Raw genomic sequence first — 14,800 nt, forward strand, 5'->3', positions numbered from 1 at the left:
GACCACATTTCTATCATTGGGCAGGAACAAATTTGCCTGCGTCAGAACACTACTCAACAGTTCCATTGACTTCTTTTCCAAATGAGGAGCCACAAAATAGCCCTTTCCCCATTTATATTGCTGTAAAGGACCCTAATCTGGTTAAAGAAGCCTAAGCATGCACATTCCAACCTTTCATCTGTTCTGGAGAGCTCAGGGCATATAATGTCGCCTTGAGATATGACAGAGACAGCAAGTCTTTTTTTGGTGACTTGGAGACAAGTCTTGAACATGCCTCATAGGAGTACCCACTACCAATAGTCAGCTGACTGGGTGTAAATCTGTTCCACCTAAAATATTCATCATCGCAGAAACTGTGTCATCCAGTACCTTTAGCAGCATGGATAAGAGTTATTTTTCTGGTCTTCTTACCCTAGCAAGCACGTAGAACTCCCTTCTGAATCTAAACTGATTTTCTAGCAGAGAGATAAACTCCCTGCATTTGCTACTCAGAAAATCATGTCAGGGAAGGTTGTTCTAATTACCTCTCACAATAAGCAGCGGCAAAGCTATAACATTTGTTTCAGAATTATAATGTGCATTCTAATCAAAAGACTTTGTCATAGCTGGCCAATTTCTTGCTCATCGAACTCTATTCATCTGACATGTTCATCTGAACTCATCTCTTCTGTCTGTTGCTTAGGTAATTGTGAAGGTCCAGGTGTCAGTTGTCTGGTTATCCTGAAGCACCTGCAGTTTGCACGTGTCTTCCATGGAGAACTTTGAAATTATTAGGTACATATCACATGCTGCCACTAAATCCTGAAAAAGCCAGATTCTTCCTGACAGCAGGCTTTACTGAGATCTCAAGTTAAAAGTGACCTACTATGTAAAGTCATCAACTAATGACGGAATCACGGAATTTTCAGAGTTGGAAGGGACCTCTAGAGATCACCTAGTCCAACTCCCCTGCTAAAGCAGGGTTGCCTAGAGCACATCACTCAGGACTGCATCCAGGCGGGTCTTGAAAGTCTCCAGAGAAGGGGACTCCACAACCTCCCTGGGCAGCCTGTTCCAGTGCTCTGTCACCCTCACCGTAAAGAAGTTTTTCCTCATGTTTGATCGGAACGTCCTATGTTCCAGCTTGTGCCCATTACCCCTCGTCCTGTTGCTGGGAACAACAGAAGAGAGTCTGGCTCCATCCTCCTTAAACCCACCCTTTAGATACTTGTAAACATTAATAAGGTCTCCCCTCAGCCTTCTCTTCTCCAGGCTAAAGAGTCCGAGCTCTTTCAGCCTTTCCTCATAAGGGAGATGGTCCAGTCCCTCAATCATCTTTGTTGCCCTACGCTGGACTCTCTCCAGTAGTTCCCTCTCTCTTTTGAACTGGAGAGCCCAGAACTGGACACAGTATTCCAGTTGTGGCCTCACCAGTGCTGAGTAGAGGAGGAGAATGACCTCCCTAGACCTGCTGGCCACTCTCTTCCCTATGCAGCCCAGAATTCCACTGGCCTTCTTGGTGACAAGGGTACATTGCTTGCTCATGGATAGTTTACTGTCTACCAAGACCCCCAGATCCTTTTCTTCAGAGCTGCTTTCCAGCAGGTCCACCCCTAACCTATATGGCTGCCTGACATTCTTCCTCCCCAGGTGCAGGACCCTACCTTTGTCCTTGTTGAACCTCGTTAGGTTCTTCTCTGCCCAGCTCTCCAGCCTGTCTAGGTCGCGCTGGATGCCAGCACAGCCCTCTGGGGTGTCAGCCACCCCACCCAGTTTGGTATCATCAGCAAACTTGCTGACCAGACACTCTGTTCCCTCCTCCAGGTCATTGATGAATACGTTAAACAATACTGGTCCAAGTATTGATCCCTGGGGGACACCACTGGTTACAGGCCTCCAACTTGACCCTGCTCCATTAATCACAACCCTCTGAGTCCTGTCACACAGCCAGCTCTCAAACCCCCTCACGTCTAGTCCACAGTTCCTCAGTTTCCTAAGGAGGATGTTATGAGAGACAGTGCCAAAAGCCTTGCTGAAGTCAAGGTAGATGACATCTGCTGCTCTGCCCTCATCCAGCCAACCAGTTATAACATCATAGAAGGCTATGAGGTTGGTCAAGCATGATTTACCCTTGGTAAATCCATGTTGACCACTTCCAATAACTTTCTGCTCCTGAACGTGCTTGGATATGATATCCAGAATGAGTCGCTCCATTACCTTCCCAGGGACAGAGGTGAGACTAACTGGTCTGTAGTCCCCTGAGTCCTCCTTCTTGCCCTTTTTGAAGACTGGAGTAATATTGGCCTTCCTCCAGTCCTCAGGCACCTCTCCTGTTCTCCATGACCTTTCAAAGATGATGGAGAGTGGCCAAGCAATAACATCTGCCAGCTCTCTCAGCACTCGCGGATGCATCTCGTCAGGGCCCATGGACTTATGGATGTCCAGTTTGGCCAAGTGGTCTCTAACCTGATCTTCCTCTACTGGGGAAAACTCTTCCTCTCTCCAGACCTTCCCCCTTGCCTCCAGGGCCTGGGATTCATGAGGGACAGCTTAGGAGTGAAGACTGAAGCAAAGAAGGCATTCAGTAGCTCTGCCTTCTCTGTGTCTTCCACCCGTAGGGAGCCCATTTAATTCGTTAGTGGGCCTACATTTTCCCTAGTCTTCCTTTTTCTATTGATATACTGAAAGAACCTCTTCTTGTTATCTTTAACCTTGGTGGCCAAGATGAGTTCTGCTTGAGCTTTGGCCCTTCTAATTTTCGCCCTGCATAGCTTCACTACGTCTTGGTATTTTTCATAAGTACCCAACGCCCTTTTCCAAAGATCATAAACTTTCCTTTTTTTCCTGAGGTCCAGACAAAGCTCTCTATTTAGCCAGGCTGGTCTACTTCCCTGTCTGCTCGGTTTTTTGGGCCTTGGGGATGGCCCTCTCCTGAGCTTTTAAGAGTTCCTCCTTGAAGTAAGACCAGCCTTCCTGGGCACCTTTGCCCCTCAGGACTGTCCCCAGGCCAAAGTTTGCCCTTCGGAAATCTAAGGTGTCTGTTCTGCTGGCTCCCCACCTTGCTTCACCAAGAATCTAAAATTCTGTCATTTCATGATCACTCTGCCCAAGATGACCTCCAATCTTTACATCCCCTACAAGAACTTCTTTGTTAACAAGCAGCAGGTCCAGTAGGGCACTTTCCCTAGTTGGCTCCCTCACCAGCTGTGTTAGGAAGTTGTCTTCCACACATTCCAGGAACCTCCGGAACTGTTCCCTCTCTGCTGTGTTGTATTTCCAGCAGACATCTGGGAAGTTGAAGTCCCCCACAAGAACAAGGGTGAGCGATCACGAGACCTCTGCCAGCTGCTTATAGAATATTTCATCGGCCTCTACATCCTGGTTGGGGGTCTATAACAAACTCCCACCACGATATCTGGCTTATTGGCCTTCCCCTTGATTCTTATCCATAAACACTCAACAATGTTGTCACGCACATTTTTAAGTTCTTGGCATTGAAAACTGCCCCTAACATAGAGGGCCACCCCAGCACCTCTCTTTCCTTGCCTATCCCTTCTGAAGAGTTGGTAGCCATCAATCACCGCACTCCAGTTGTGTGTGTCTTCCCACCACGTTTCTGTGATGGCAACTATATCATAGTTTCCCTGCTGTACAATGGCCTCCAACTCTTCCTGTTTGTTGCCCATGCCGCGTGCATTCGTGTAGATGCACTTCAGCTGGGCTAACTGCCTTGCCACCTTATTGGGGGGACAAGCCCTTATTCCCACCTGTCCGTGCTCAGACATTTCTGCAGTTGCCAACCCATCGCTACTCCTCATGTCTTTGCTAGCACATGAGTCATCATCTCCCACCTCCACTGCGACAACAGGCTGCAAGACCTTGCTAGCACTTTTACCCACCAGCACTGGCATGCTGCTCCCAGGCACCACTTTAGTCATTCTGGTTACATCCCTGTCCCCCTTCAAACCTAGTTTAAAGCCCTTTCAATGAGTCCTGCTAACTCCTGTCCCAGAATCCTTCTTCCCCTTTGGGTTAGGCTTTCCCCACTTGTTGCCAGCATGCCTGGTGTCCTGTATATCAATCCATGATCAAAGTAACTGAAGTTCTGCCTGTTGCACTGGTCTCTGAGCCAGGAGTTAATCTGCTGACTCTTCCTGTTTATCCCCTCATCAGTAATAATATCTACAGTTATATTGTAGGTGTTATATATATACAGTTATATTGTATACTGTAGGTGTAATAACACCTACAGTTATATTTATAAACAGTTATATTTATAAACAACTCAGTGCATATGATCACAATGTGGTGGTTCCAAGGCACAGTAGCTAAACAGCTTCTAAATATGCTACGCATAAAGCTTTTATGGGACTCCCTCAGTGGACGGATAGCTCATGGGATCATCTGCATAAGACTTAGAAAGTGTAAAAGGACACAGAACAAGATGTTCAGATGTAAAGACTGATTCCTGCAGCCTTCAGTCTATGCTCTCACCTGATTTCAGTGGAAATTTTGGAAAAGTGATAAGAGCCCCCATTGCTCTGTGCCCATATAAACTACATTCACTAGCCCATTTCAAATACTGTACTTTGAATAGAGAGAAGTTACAGCATGTCAGATTAATCGCAGAGGGGACAATCTGTCTGATTATCTAAAAAAAAAATATCATCCCTTTAAACATATACCTATTTTGCTTGCTCTGGGCTGCGGGTGGTTGTGGAGACAATATGAAAATGAGGTAGTATTGGAAAGAAAAGGGTAAGAGGCCTATTTAACAGAATTGATTACGCTTTTCCCGTGAACACTGTAGGAGGGGAAATGCAAAACATTCATCCTGTTTTACAGCCATATTTAGAGACACTTAGCATGTTCTGGGATTCTGAAGAAAAAAAAGGAAAAAAATATATATTTTGATTATGATTACTAACAAAAATAGTGTGGGGTTTTTTTACCAGATGCATGCTGGTATCCAAGGTATCTACATATATGGCAGAGGATCCACAGGGAACTTGTACTGTTCTGGAACAACATCGAAAGCAACCTGACAGCCAACTAGAATGGCATTAAACATTTATGCTGAGGTATTTGAATCACCTCCTTCTACATGAAGTGCTTACAATGAGGATAAAATTTAGGAGACAGAATTAGGCAGCCTGAATATTGCCCAATATGATACAAACTACAGCTTTTATACACTAGATACTGCGTTGAGATTCTAAGCTGTTCCCTGAAAATTCATCACTGGAAAGTGAATTGTTATTTATAGCCAGGAGTCGGAGAAGCCATGCAGAATTTTGTTTTGTTTACTCTTTTTCATTAACTGTATGTAAACAATCATTCAAACTTACCCTCCCAGCATAATGCATAACAGTGAAGGTGGAGCCCTGATCCTTTGGGGCAAGGTTACCATTTCCATCTTTTGTGGAGGAATATACTGTATTTGTGTCTAATGTATCCAAGTAAGACTGAATGCGTTTAGAAAGACTCTGTTCCACTGACCAAATAGATTGGCTTTCTTCATCCAGCATAGACAAAAACCCTGATGGTTTCTGAAATGAGAAATAGATTTTTCTTGTTTTATACAGGAGTAACAGAATTTCAGTTGTTCCTTGTAGAATAACACAGCTTGTAATTTAGTAAACAGAAACACGTATCACCCCAAAGAAAAGGAAAAAATGGTTAAAGTATTCTGGTAAGTCTCCAAGAACTACGCACATCAGATAATTATGCAAGGAATGTAGGGAATAATATTTCAGTTGCCAAAAATGGTAACTATCGATGATCTTTTAGGAAACTGATTGGGCTACTTCCTTAGAAGTTATACTCCAGAAACTAGCTCCAGGCACAAAAGAAACTGTCTGGCTTACAACAGAGACTCGTCAGTCCTACAGCTGCATTAAGGAAACGGCATGATACACAGATTCTATGCAGGAATCAATACAGACAAGGAGTTCCTGTTACATTTTCTTCAACCCTGGACTGTTAGAAAGTTCTGTTACCCCTTGAGCTACGAGGGCAGTTATGACAGCCCTCTCTATGGTCTCTTTGGACCCATAACCTTCTCTACAGATTCATAAATCAGAAAATGCAGGCAAAGGTTTGTATTAGTCTAACATGCAGAGACTGTGTATAAATATACATGGTGTAAAATGCATCTGAAAACTACCTGAAAGAAAAAATCCAAGGCTGCAGTATGGTTACCAGGAGAATACACCGTTTCCATGGTAACTCCCTCTTGTACACATTCTGCTTGCTCTTGTAGGAAAAGCACTTCATTGATGTACTGGTGTATCTTCTCATTGGTCATGTTGACACACAGCTATTGTAAAACCAAGAAAAAAAATGAGTATTAGAAATTTACTGCATAATTCATCGGTGTAGGTTTTACTGCACGTCTAATATTGAATTTGATGAAATGTCAATCCACAACATGCTATCTCTCGCTAGACCAGAGATTAGTAAGACCCTAGGGAAATTTACATTTTAACAGCTATTAGTATTAAATTGGGAATGAACCGTTTTCTGCCTGCACAGGTCATTGTGAATTCCACATAAGAATTACCAAATACCAGCACTGTCAAATATAGTGCAGATTTACACTAATTCCATTGATTGAAGTGGGGTAACTGTACGTACAAATCGGTACACTTAACATTCTTCTGCAGTTTATATTCAGGAAGACTACACAGATGCAATGTGCTTTTAGAAAAAAATAACTACATATTTTGTTAAGATACTGAGTCTGTAGTTAGTTCAACAGTAATAAAGACATTCAAACTCTGCTTCCACAAATAACATCACTGAAGTCTAAAGCAGTCTCTGAAGAACTCATTGTGTTTTGCCCAAATATATGTTGTAAAACACCTAAGGACATTTTACTAGATGCTCCTCTCCACTTTATTGGTATTCTAAGGGATGACTGGCAAGAAAACAGTCTTCAATAGAAAAGTTCAAAGTTTGGAGAGATAAATAATATAAAAGCCTCTCAAATATTTTCTTTGATTGCCTTATAAAAGGTGTAGCGCCACTTTTGCAAAATAAATAGTTTAATAGGAATCTGATTTTCAATTAAAAACAGGTGGGAGTTGTATCAGCTTATTTTATGACCTTTCGTCTTTTATTCAAAGCTCACAGTCTGCAAAAAAGTAAATATTTAATAACTTTGTGGAATAAATGTTTTAACTGTTTTTTTTATATAAAAGTGGAAATTTTAGTGGAAAATTCTAAAATCTCCTCCAATGCTGTACTGACTATCACTAAGAAATTAAGAAAACAGAAACTCCTAAACGGGTGGAAGAACCCTTTATATGAGGAATGATGCAAGGAATGCTTGCATGCAGTCTCTTCTCAGACTAAAGTAGTCACATATTTGTTTTGGCCATAAACTATATCTTCCATGAATAAAGTGTGTAAAAGCAATTCCACAGGCAAGTCATATTAAAAAATATGAAATATTTAGATCAAAAATACATGGCTTAACATTCAGAGGAGGGAAAAGAACCCAAGTAATGTGTAATATTTGCCTGAATTTTCCATTAACACCTCATGCCAGTGTAGTCACCTTGCACTTGCTATACAATGAAACAGACTAGTGTGAATAACAGCAAGAAGGAATAAAACAAAACCCCATTTCATAACCAAACGTCTGTTATTAATTGTCTTTACCAATGCATGATAGTGCAGACAAAAGACAGCCTCGAGTAAAACCACTATTTTTTAAAAGTGGAATTTCTAAAGATTCAGATTATTATCTCATTTTATTAACAATGAAAGTATACAATTGACTTACACTATCTACTTATTTTACGGAAAAAGACAGCTTTTTTAACTTTGTGACAGGTAAAATATGCTTTACTGATCACTTTTTGAATTCTAATTAAAAAATCTTTTCAGAAGCTTCTTAACATTATTTTAGAAGGCAGACATAACACTACAAGCTTACATTTCACAGGATATGTAAAGCCTTAAAATGACGCATGCTGTGTAAATCTTTATTTGCAAATGAGTTATTTAGAGGACTATGTCATTTAACTTGACGCAGGTATATTTTACCATAAGAAACGCTGACAAAATCACTATAAACTCAAGCTTACTTTTTATCATGTGCCAATCTCCTAAAATACATAAAAACAATAAACGTACTTGGGGACCTGACTGTGTGGCAAAATTATTAAACTACACAATTCGAGCTGAAGGGAAAGACTGTCTTAGTCATATCTTAAAAAGATCTGATGAATAGCATTGGTTTTAACTGACAAAAGTAAAAGGCATATTATTTTATTAAAACATTCATACATAATACGATAGGCTGTTAAAGAAAAAAAAATATAAATATTTATAAATACTACTGATCAGTATATTATGGCATACACTGGTGTGCTTTTTAGTAATATAAGCAATGCTGTCATTCAGACCGGCAGATTTGCCACGATGAAGATAAGGTTCTGGAAACGAGAGCAGAAAGCAACTTCAAGCGTTTATAGAAATGGCAAGCTGCTCCAAAGCTGCTCTCTCCAGCAGTGGCTGTGAGCAACAGCTCTGCCGAATGAGAACCAGGACACCCGCCAGGGACCGCGGAAAAGCAAGGCATTCGGATCATATCCTTCTCCGTTGCAATGTTTTATGCAGCCTGCTGGGAAAAGGCAATAAAATGAATGTTCCGAATTAAAAGCTTGACGCAGGTTGACATAATAATTAAAACAGCTGAAATGTAGAAATCAGACGAAAATGAACTAAAGTAGCTTTGCTATCCCAACTGCTTTTGCTCCGTGTCATAAGAAGTATTATATAAAACAATGACATATTTTCTGTTCAAAAATACAAAAAGTTCAGAAAACTACGTTTTTTAAACATGTATTGAATTGCACCCATGAAATTTAGATGGAAATATAATAGTAATGAAAGAAAACACAATAAATTTTTTACCTAAAATAAATGTTGTGGGAATGCCTTTAAGCATTGTGTATTTACTTTACCTTGCAGCATTACTCAACATTACCTAAGCTCTTTTTTGTCATTAAACATTGTTAAATGTTCTTTACATGCATCTTATTGGCTCCACTGCATGCCTCTCTTGTAAGAAAACCTGCTTTCTATTTGTCTTCCTTCCTAATCCTAACTCACTGTCATGTCTCAGTGGAAACAAATACACCATCTATTTGTCCAAGTCTTCATTAAAAAGTATTTCTAGAATATTATTAGGATAAAAAAAAAATAATCTTGTTCAAGTATTTAAGCAAACAGCTTGCACTATCATCCAAATTGTAGATTTGGTAAAAGCAGTAAGTATTCATCACATCAGACAGCGTTAGATTGACCTCTCTTCATTTACTGCATTTGACCAGTTAGTACTATTAAGTGTACTCCAAATTCAAACGTAGGTAGAAGACCAAAATTGTACTGTATTCTGAAGACAGAAAAGCGCCTATGACTAATGAAATTTTCCTGCTCTTCATTTCATATAGGCAACTATTTGAAAAGGCATAGCCAAAAAAAAAACGAATTTGTGAAAAGAAAACTTGGTGACTGTCAATCAGTGAGGGAACGATGGATGTAAACACCCTTTTGGAAAGCTCATTTACATCCTTTGGTCATGCAGAAGGATTAGCTCTCTCAAGCGATGTGTATTCAGAGCACAGAGAAAAGCTTACCACCATCACACCAATACACCTATCAAGCTGTATGTTATGGGCCAAGATGATGAAGCTACAATGCCAAGTTTAGTTTGCAAGGATGTGCTCTAGCATTTCTCAAAAATGTAATTCTAAGATAGTGGAAGGCAGAATCATCTTCTACTTACTAAGGCTGGACTGAGAAAATAGTTTTAAACCTAAGGTTGATAATCACTTATTTCTCAGAAGTATCTTGATCACTGTTCCCCTTTGTATCTGCTACCCAAACACTTCCATGTCCTTTTTTATGTAGAGTATCAATACGAATATTTTTAATGAATGTATAACAAAACTAGAACCCATTACAATTCTTCCTTTGCCTTTTAGGGGAAACAGGATCTGATTTCTTCTTTTCCATGCAGTTCCAACAAAAATTCAAACATAGTCCTTCTGCCTCTCTGCCACAACTTTATTTCACTAGGAATTCATGTCATCTCTGGGGTCAGTTGCCATTAGCTGATCTGTGTTCCTCAAATAAAGTAAAACAGAAACCAGTGCTATATTAAAATTTCATTATGGGTAGCTGTCACCTGAAAAGCCTTCCACAAAGGAGGGTCTGAAAAGCCTCTCCAAAAGGGACACAATTTCAATACAAAGTGGAATGGTACCCCACCTGATTTTGTATATATAAAAGTATTAAACAAACAAGCAAACAAACATGGTAACAACATGGTAACAACAGTCTTTCCTTGAAAGAATTTGGAATTACAGATACTGAAATAGTTCCAGAATATTTTATCACTCATACCGCTGGCCAGCAACTAAGTCCTGTAGGATAAAAAAAGGTGCTGCTGTGGAAAAGTAAGATATCAGTTAATACACGTCCTTGTGCAGCATTTCACCAATGAATCACAAACTGTATCTAGCTGGGAATGTCAGTTTTAGATAAATGATTTTATTGTGGCCACAAAGTGTCTACCGCACAAGAAATAAAAAAGAAAAAAAGGCAAAACCAAAGAAGGCTGATTTCTTCTGCATAAAATAAAATATTGGAATGCTCCTTCAGACTGTCCGAATGCATGTGCCATCCATCTACTAAATAGGCGACATGAGCTTACATTTGGATAGCTAGAAGTGGTCTCATGGCTGAGGCTATGCAATTTAATAAAATATATTCTGTTATGGCTGTTTTGTCTAGGAAAGGTCACATGACAAAATTAAATGAAGTCTCAGCAGGGTTAACTAAAGAAATAACATGCTGAGAAGTTAAAACCTACTACACCTCGTCATAGAAGTAGGTGAAAATTCCTGTGAACACAGCAGGGCTGTACGAGCTCTTCTGCTTCACCATAGTGACTCTGAAGTAAAGTCCTGAGTGGGGCAGGCAATGCCCTGCGCCCTTGGAGCCATCTGGCTCCTATTGCAAGAGACGTGCTGCGCGGACGTGCTGTGCTCCCGTACCACGGGAGCCATGCCTCTCCCAGCACTCTACTGCATCACACGGATAAAGCCTCACATACTTTAATGGACATAGACTTGAATGGGAGTCGAGAGACACTTGACTGTTTCCATGACCTGTGGTCCTAATTCAGAGAAATCACTTATATTGCCTATAAAAAGGAGACTATGATATATACTTTCTTCTGCAAAACCTAAGAGGTCTACAGAGGCAAAATACCATGCAACAGCTAAACACATTATTCAGGAAAAGGTAAATATTTTTTTGGTTTACTACGTGAATTAGACATCAGGGAGGAAAGATTCTACTAGTCCATTTTATTTAACTGCGTCATTGCTCTTTATGATCCTTCCACAACTATAGACACTTCCATTTCTGTAGAAAGACCAGACTTTCTGCAGGAGGAAGAGATGCAACTCTTGCTACTCTGTCTGGTTCTTCTGCTATAATACAGTTTTCTTAGAAACAACTAGAGGAAAATAGTACAGGCAACTTTATCAACCTTCCCTCCTGCTTTATGGCTTATGTTCATTGGCCATGAGTTCTTTCCATTTGTGTGCATGCTCTTGAGGTCAAAGAATATACTAGCATAAAGGTATATAGAAGATAGTAGCATTTCTTGACTGCGCTATTTGAGTTCTGCTGTGAAGGAACCAAGACCTAACCTAGTTTTAAGCTCTACTAGAAGGGAAGCAGACATTTTCTACTTTTAAAGGAGTGCAGGTTAAACTGTCAATAAATATAGTCCCTCCCAAACAAGGAAACCTAAGAAAACACTGAGAACTAACACTGAAAACTGACATTGCTGGTTTTGGTAGAGCACTCATATTTCCCGAAATGATCACAAAATGAAGGCCGTTCATGTATAGAATAGGACCGACAAATCTGTGCTCACTTCTGCCCACGTTCCAGTGTGGCTGTATACAAAGCTGTTCTGGCATAGCAGGTACACAGCTGCTCTAGGAAAATACTGTTCCCAAGCTAATGATCACTGCTAGGAAGTGACTGTAAATTGTAATCGGAGTGAAGTAAAATTGCACTGTAGTCATTTACCAGAGCCCAGCTGATGAGCAGTAACTCACTCAGTCCTGGTAATTCAGAAGCTTTCAGTCTTTACCGAGCAATGACTCCCTCAGACCGCAGCTTCTAAAAACACTGTCCCCTGTCTTTCAGCTTTCAAATTTCATACCAAAAATCATAACTCCACTCACTAGCGCTTGTTCCATACACTTATTTAATGTTATTTTAGAATTACATGTCCTATTTTTAGTGTTATAAATACAATGTATCACACATATATTCTATAAAATGAAGGCTTACCAACGCTTACCAAGTACAAGGAAAACCGAACACTTAGTTAATACTGTTTTTAACTCCTCATGCTGCCTTCTATTAATTGTCTAGAAAACTTTTCTCCTTGCAAGCTGTCAGTCACATCATCTTGCTGCAGAAGTTACCAGATTCTTGGTGCAGACATAATTAACCTTACTTTTCTAGTTCTTTGACATCCATTGTCCTATGCACTGTTCATTAATTGTTTCTGGACCAATTCTTGGTTTGTCTTTGACGTTTCAATACTTTAACGCCCTGTCATTCCAACACACTCACTGGAGTGAACGAGTTATTTTACCTGTTTTATCCAGCTCTCTCTTCCTGAACTGTCTTCAAACATAGTCTATTAAAATGAATTGCTTAAATTGACATGTAATTTAGTATCATATTGCTCTCTTAATTATGATATTAAACTGTCTATCAACTGACCTGATTTGAAGCACCAGAAAGATTCATGCGGCTGCTTGGAACATCCCCAGATTAGGGCAATCATGAGGTTTTAATCTTTCTTGAAAATAGTTGTAATTTTAGTATTTTTGAAGAAAGCAGGCAAATATATCACAAAGAATGCCTTGTCTTACAATAATTTGAAACAAGAGGTTCATTTTCCCCAATTTACTTTTGCGATGCCATTTTAAAATATGTTAATCTAAATGTGATGAAAAAGTAATTTTTATGGCTCCCCCACTGTTTGGCTGTAACATTTAATGTTAACGCTCCGCAATCACAGGCCTTGACACTGGGCGTGTTTGCAGACATGATGCAATGTTTTGCATGAGGACCCTATCTGGGCTAACAAGCCTGTTTATCATCAGGGTTAACGAGCCCAGGCAGAATACTGAACTAGGCTAGACTGCTAGACAGCTCAAGATTTTGAGCTCAGGCTGTTTTGGGTATGTCTGTATGATTACATTGTGCCATGGGGAGATACAAACTGCTTCTTTTCATTGAAACGGCAACCTATCACTTCAGGAATCAGACGTGTTAATCACATTATAGAGTTCATATATAAATGAACTCTATAATTCCCTCACCTCTATTCTATTCTATTTTCAGGAATGCAGTTCAGTAGTTTCTGAGGTAATGACTCAAGGTATTACTCAATATTACTCAACAAAACGCTTTCAGTCCAGGTGGAGGGACAGCAAGTGTCTCTTGAAATATATCTATTTAGAAAAAATAAAAATGCAAAGTTGAATTTGAAATTCCTGTGTTTGCTATGCAGAAATCATAAATTAAATTACGTTTTACTCATTTTTCTTTAAGTCTCATGTTTTCTCTCCAAGCATCCTCTGCAGTCACCAAGCAGAAAATGACTTACCCCAGAAAATGGAATTCATGGTATTTCATGATGTCAGATGCATAACTTATACGAGTTTCATGACAATAAACAATGCAGAAGCGGGTCAAAGGAAAACAACCAGTGAGTCCCAAGATGCACCCCTCTTTTCTCAGATACACTTTAAATGCATACAGTATTTTATCCTTATTAACCAGTAGATTTTATGAATATATTTTTTTACATATATTCAGTCTGTTAAAATTTTTTTATTTTTATTTTTTCACTTGATATTTTCCCCCAAAGTAGACATTCACACTGAGTAAATGACTGTGAATACTGGCGGATATCAATAGTCCTTAATCCAGCAAATGTTCAAGCAAGGTAGAACTGTAACAGCAAAAAGAGTTAGTGACAGCAGAACTGGAATATGCTTTATTGCATTCTTACTTACTCTTTTGAAGATAGAGGTAAGCTCACCTTGTTTGTGCTTTCAAACATGTGGAAATCAGGTAGTGATGTAAACATGCTACACAAACTGAACTAATGTGGCTCTATGACTTCTATTTCACTAGAAAGCTGAGCATAAAACAATAGATTGACTGGGATGAAGGGGCAAATTCTGATTTCAAACAACAACAGGTCCTTTGTTGTTGCCAATGGCCTCTTTATTCTTTACTATGCTTTGATTTTCTATTCTATGCTTTGATTTTCTTCTGCTGCATTACAGAATGAATGAACAACTGAACAATAACTTAGACATCTCTTTCAGCATGTTGTGTAGAGCTGCTAATGCTTTCTGAAATGTGTAATTCACAAGAGCTTTGGTGTTCAGAGACTAATGTTGAAGGTGGGCAAAGAGTTCCATAATTTTCAAAAAATGTTTGCTATTTAAACGGACTTTTAAGCATTCAGTGAGCTAAAGTTTAATTTATTTTCCACAGATATAATTACATTTTTTAAAAAGTCACATGTTGTAAAGTCACACAGAGGTGAATCTGCCAGTAATGGCACTTAGCATAATGTAGTATTTTCATTCTATTTTTTCTCTAAGGCATCTGAAGACCTTTTGATCTTTCTTCCAATCCAGTGTATTGTCCTCCCACTCACTGACCTAGTTGAAGCATCACTTCCACAAGC

The 14,800-nt window shown here is 39.6% G+C and overlaps 1 protein-coding gene across 4 annotated transcripts in view; it reads right to left on the reverse strand.

Annotated features, from left to right (window-relative positions):
* Positions 1-14,800, reverse strand: part of MYO16 (myosin XVI) — a 400,883-nt gene that overhangs the window by 103,847 nt on the left and 282,236 nt on the right. For all 4 annotated transcript variants that reach the window (XM_074561661.1, XM_074561651.1, XM_074561671.1 and 1 more), the window contains 2 exons: positions 6,146-6,298; positions 5,328-5,528 (listed from right to left, as the gene is read on the reverse strand). In XM_074561661.1, coding sequence (XP_074417762.1) covers positions 5,328-5,528; positions 6,146-6,298 — 354 coding nt within the window. The remainder of the gene's footprint in view (positions 1-5,327; positions 5,529-6,145; positions 6,299-14,800) is intronic.

This window comes from Larus michahellis, chromosome 1, assembly GCF_964199755.1.
Source record: "Larus michahellis chromosome 1, bLarMic1.1, whole genome shotgun sequence".
Taxonomy (NCBI): domain Eukaryota; kingdom Metazoa; phylum Chordata; class Aves; order Charadriiformes; family Laridae; genus Larus; species Larus michahellis.